Raw genomic sequence first — 5,368 nt, 5'->3', positions numbered from 1 at the left:
TATACTGTACTATATTTCACTACACTACACTACACTCTACTCTACTATATTATAATCTAATATATCCTATACAATACATCACTACACTACACTACACCACACTGTCATATTATAATATACTAAAATATACTATACTATACTCTTTACTATACTACACTACACTATACTCTATACTATATTCCACTATATGCTATACTATACTATACTATACTATACTATACTATAGTATACTATACTGTACTATACTATACTATACTATACTATACTATACTGAAACACATCCCACTACAATATACTATAATCTAAACTACACTAAACTGTACTAAACTATACTATACTAGACTACTCTACATGACACTACAATATACTATACTAAACTTTACTAAAGTATACTCTATACTAAACTATACCATACTACACTATACTTTACTAGACTATACTACACTACAGTATACTAAACTAAACTCTATGTTATACTATACTACACTGCTCTACACCATACTACACTATACTAAAATGTATTACATTTCACTACACTATACTTTACACTCAGCACAGAAAAATGGACAAATAAAACTTGAAATACTTGTTTCACAACCGTTGTCTTTGTAGTTTGGCATCATTTGACTGTTTGATTTGGTCTCTTGCAAGAAAAATAGTTATGTTTCTTTCGGCTGCTGCCTTCTACAAGACCACAGGACTGATCGCCAAGCCACCGCGCTCCTATCCCTTGCAACAAGAATGATGTATACATTTTAAATCCAGTTTGCAAACAGTAGCAAGTCTTGTCCTCCTTATTCTATGAGGGTCCATTAGTGTCAAAAACGCACAAACATGTAGTCGTCTGTGGAATTTGACACAAATGGAACTTCATAACACTCCAGCAGCATAATACAGTAATATGACATAACATGTTTTAGCACCAGTAGAACTGAATACAAGGCTTCAGGATCAACATTTGAGTTCTCTGACTGAAACAAAAGAGTGATTTACAAGTTAAACATCTCGATATAGAGACATAAACACTGCCTTGTAAAGTGAGAAGCTCATGTAGCTTTACCAGAATAATCTAGATTATCACTTTGCAGGCAGCAGCAATAGATGCTTACCATCAGATCTAAATGATTCACTGTGTCTGAATGACTAAAATGCAAACTGTTCTTTGCTACATTTGTTAAAAGGTAAATATCTTCTTCAGGTTGATCTTCAGAGGACGTTTACATTCCGCAACTCCAAGCAGACCTACACGGGCATCCCCATTATTGCAGCCAACATGGACACCACAGGAACGTTTGAGATGGCAAAGATTTTCAGTAAAGTGAGTGAAAACTCCAAGGTTGATGAATTTAAAGAGTTTGTGAGCAATCATGATCTGTTTCTATCTTTAGCACACCCTCTTCACAGCCATTCAGAAGCACTACTCTGTTGAAGACTGGACAAACTTCGCTGCTAATCACCCAGAATGCCTAGAGGTAAGATCGCAAATAGTTGTTTTGGGACTTAAGGTTTTTATTCTAAGTAACAAGAACAGTAATATATATATATATATATATTCACTGAAAGCTGTTTTAATGCTCCCACAGCATGTAGCTGCCAGCTCAGGGAGCGGTAATGCCGATCTGGAAAAGCTGTGTTCCATCTTGGAGGCCGTTCCTGCCCTCAAGTACATCTGTTTGGACGTGGCCAATGGCTACTCTGAGTACTTTGTTGAGTTTGTCAAGACAGTGAGAGAAAAGTTTCCCAAACACACCATCATGGTAAGAACGACCCTTCTCGGAGCAACAGATCAACTCCTGGTCTTTATCTGATATATCACTGCTGGTTCCCAGGCTGGAAATGTGGTAACGGGGGAGATGGTGGAAGAGCTCATCCTCTCTGGTGCTGATATAATCAAAGTGGGCATCGGGCCAGGTGAGGGAGTTTTAACGTTAACTGAAAATAGTCTGAAACTTTTAAGTTTCTATCATGAGACAGAAACTCTGAAGATGGCAGGTTTTTGTTGCTGCAACAACTCAACACATGAAGCTGGACAAGATGGACTAATGCATGGACAGTGTATTCTTTATGTCTTCATAGGTTCTGTGTGCACAACCAGGATCAAGACAGGAGTTGGTTATCCACAACTCAGCGCTGTTATAGAGTGTGCAGACTCAGCTCATGGACTCAAAGGACACATCATCTCTGTAAGCTGTCCAGATGAGAAGTAGTTTGGCCCTCATGACTCTTCCTACTGTCTTAACATGAACCATACAATTAGCCGGTTTAATTGTAATAAAACCAAAGATTGACATCTTATAATTGGACCTATTGAACAGTTTATTTTTAACCAAAGAAAACATCTAAAATGCCCTAAAAGACTCCTTATTATCAGCTGTTCTGTTTGTTTACACTATTATTTTCTAGTTGCTATTTTGGTCTTGATTGAAATGAGATTGTTGCACCTATTTTTGTAGATTAAAGCAGGTTTGGGTTTCTAATTTGCAAATTCTGAACTGCAACCAGAGGATAGTATGTATGCCAGTAAATGTTTTAATACACTCCATAGTGGCAACTGACTTGATCTGAGGTGAGCTTTCTGCAGAAATATTGTGGGGAATAAAAGTGAACTGGCTGTTTGCAACATTAAAACAAGACAGCAGATGGCAGCATCAGTCCATCCATCCATTTTTTTTACCCGTTTATTCCATTTTGGGTCACGGGGGTCGCTGGTGCCCATCCATCCATCCATCCATTTTCTTTACCCGTTTATTCCATTTTGGGTCACGGGGGTCGCTGGTGCCCATGTCCAGCAATCACTGTGCGAGGGGCGGGGTACACCCTGGACGGGTCGCAAGTCCATCACAGGGCCACATAGAGACAAACGAGACAAACAACCATTCACTCTCTCACTCACACCTAGGGGCAATTTAGAGTTACCAATCAGCCTAACATGCATGTTTTTGGTCTGTGGGAGGAAACCGGAGTACCCGGAGAAAACCCACACATGCACGGAGAGAACATGCAAACTCCACACAGAAAGGCCCCCGGACCGGGGTTTGAACCAGGGACCTGCTCGCTGAGAGGCAGCAGCTCTACCAGTTGCGCCACCGTGCTGCCTGCAGCATCAGTCGGTCAAAGCTATTAGAATAAACTATCCATGAAAGACTATTTATGGATTGATGTATTCACTGTTTAGGACGGTGGTTGCAGTTGCCCAGGAGATGTAGCAAAGGCCTTTGGTATGTAATAATGCCACACGTCGTGACACTTTATGCAGTTTGAACACAAATATTCACCTGCTCTGTTTTGCCACTTCACTCCTCAGGTGCCGGGGCAGACTTTGTGATGATGGGAGGAATGCTCGCAGGCCATGACCAGTGCTCAGGAGAGATCATTGAGAAGAATGGCAAGAAGTACAAACTCTTCTACGGGATGAGCTCTGACACAGCCATGAAGAAGTACGTGGGTGGAATCGCTGAGTACAGGTGAGAGATGCATGGTCAACAACTTCAATCAGATGCAGCGATAAATAAATAACTGTTCATCAATTGAAACCTTTGTTTCTTATAGAGTCTTGCTTTATCTTGGTTTTCAGGGCGTCCGAGGGGCGGACGGTGGAGGTTCCTTACAGAGGAGATGTAGAAATCACCATCCGTGACATTCTGGGGGGACTCCGCTCCACCTGCACCTACGTGGGCGCAGCCAAACTCAAGGAGCTGAGCCGCAGAACCACTTTCATCCGTGTCACGCAACAGTCCAGTCACATGTTCTCTTAGGAGAGGAAATATCCTCCCCTGCTCCAAACAAGCCCACTGGCTGCATCATATTGTGCATGACTATGCAAGGGTGTCTGCTCAGGGTGTCGAAAGGCTCCAAATTCAGCCAAGTTTGACATGCAGTCACTCATTTTATCCACAAAGCAAGTGTATTCACATGCTTATAATTAGGAATGTATTGTGGTTTTGGATGAGGATGAGCAAATATCAGGCTGCATTTAAAATTTACAGGATAAATGCTTCCCAGTTTGTGGGAAATGAAAGTACAAAGAACGTACAAAATATCAGGGATGTACAAAAATGTTCAGCTGGTTTTGCAAGATTTTATCTGGAGGAGGATGAGGTCAATCAGGGAGTGACTTATTTGAAATGAAGGAAAGCAATGCGCAAAAAATGAACAACTCCACATTTTCTCTGGAGAAATCATGTGGTAATAAACTCACTGCAGAAATCTGTTTATTCCCTCAGTGTTGTTTGAGATTCTTTAAAGCATCTCCAAAGGAGTCAGTGTTTGCATTCGTCTGCATGTAGTTTCAGAGACGAGGAGGAGCACTTCTGGATTCAAACACTTCAAATATTTAGCTGATTTGAGATGCAGCTGCTTTCAAACACACACATCCTACTCATCTGCACTGCTTTTAGTGAGCCTGGTCGTTTAAAATCAACCACGAGCAAAATTTGTGCCTCTTGTACCAAAAACCCTTTAATTGTAGAAAGCACTTTAAATAAGAGTTGCATTGTTCATTACAATGAAAGCAACAGAGCAAATGACAATGTGTCTTCTCTGTGTGAAAAATAAAGTGTAAATGTACTTACTTTTGGCTTTTTGAGTTTAAATTGTCCTTTTTTTGTGTGTGAAGTGAAATTGACAGCTTGGATTTGAGACAAAATCCACTGTTCTTGCATCATCAAATTATGGTTTAGAATAAATAAGAAAATGAAGAGAAATATGAAACATGCAGCCAACAATGCAATATGTAACACAGCTTTTAGGCTAAATGTTGTCTGAAAAACAGGCAACATTCTGCATAGATTTCAACTGTGTGCCTTTTGAAAGAGCTCTGTTATGCAGTCCAGACCTGCTTTCTGCTGAAAACATAAAACACAATAAAGTAATCTCCGAGTCCTTTAAATACTTATCTAAATAATCCACTGTTTTTTTCACATGATTGTACTGTTTAATTGTACTTTTTGAAAATTGGCGCTAGGCAACGTACTTCTCAGTAATTAGTAACTTACCTGTAGTAGGCAGACATCTTGAAGAAACAAGGATATAGTTCCAACTGAGGAAGTAAGTTGATACAACGCTTAAAAACAGCAATAAACTAAACGATCGGGTTCAGGAGCAAAAAATTTTAAAATCAGCAAATACAGCAGCTGTTTGCATCTGGATGAAATGTTTGAGTTTTAGTTATTTTTGTGGTTCAATAATCATCCAAATATGTGGATAATAATAATGTGTTATGCGTTGTCATCATTGTATGTTCTAATGGCAAAATTGGCTCTCTGTATTTAACCCATCGCACCTGGGATACACTCAGGTGGAGCAGTGGTGGGTTATTGGGGGCACCCAGGGAGCAATTGTGGATGGGGTGTTCTGCTCAGAGACACCA

General features: G+C 40.0%; 1 protein-coding gene across 2 annotated transcripts in view; it reads left to right on the top strand.

Moving 5' to 3' along the window:
• Positions 1 to 4,498, top strand: part of gmpr (guanosine monophosphate reductase) — a 6,487-nt gene extending 1,989 nt beyond the window's left edge. For both annotated transcript variants that reach the window (XM_037693379.1, XM_037693380.1), the window contains exons 2-9: positions 1,199 to 1,318; positions 1,389 to 1,472; positions 1,584 to 1,757; positions 1,830 to 1,911; positions 2,077 to 2,183; positions 3,176 to 3,218; positions 3,305 to 3,464; positions 3,575 to 4,498. In XM_037693379.1, the coding sequence (XP_037549307.1) occupies positions 1,199 to 1,318; positions 1,389 to 1,472; positions 1,584 to 1,757; positions 1,830 to 1,911; positions 2,077 to 2,183; positions 3,176 to 3,218; positions 3,305 to 3,464; positions 3,575 to 3,755 (951 nt within the window). In that variant the 3' untranslated portion in view covers positions 3,756 to 4,498. The remainder of the gene's footprint in view (positions 1 to 1,198; positions 1,319 to 1,388; positions 1,473 to 1,583; positions 1,758 to 1,829; positions 1,912 to 2,076; positions 2,184 to 3,175; positions 3,219 to 3,304; positions 3,465 to 3,574) is intronic.
• Positions 4,499 to 5,368: the final 870 nt, after the last annotated feature.

This window comes from Nematolebias whitei, chromosome 19 (genome assembly GCF_014905685.2).
Source record: "Nematolebias whitei isolate Nwh7 chromosome 19, NemWhi1, whole genome shotgun sequence".
NCBI classification, from domain to species: domain Eukaryota; kingdom Metazoa; phylum Chordata; class Actinopteri; order Cyprinodontiformes; family Rivulidae; genus Nematolebias; species Nematolebias whitei.
This window is presented reverse-complemented; position numbering and strand designations above follow the sequence as displayed.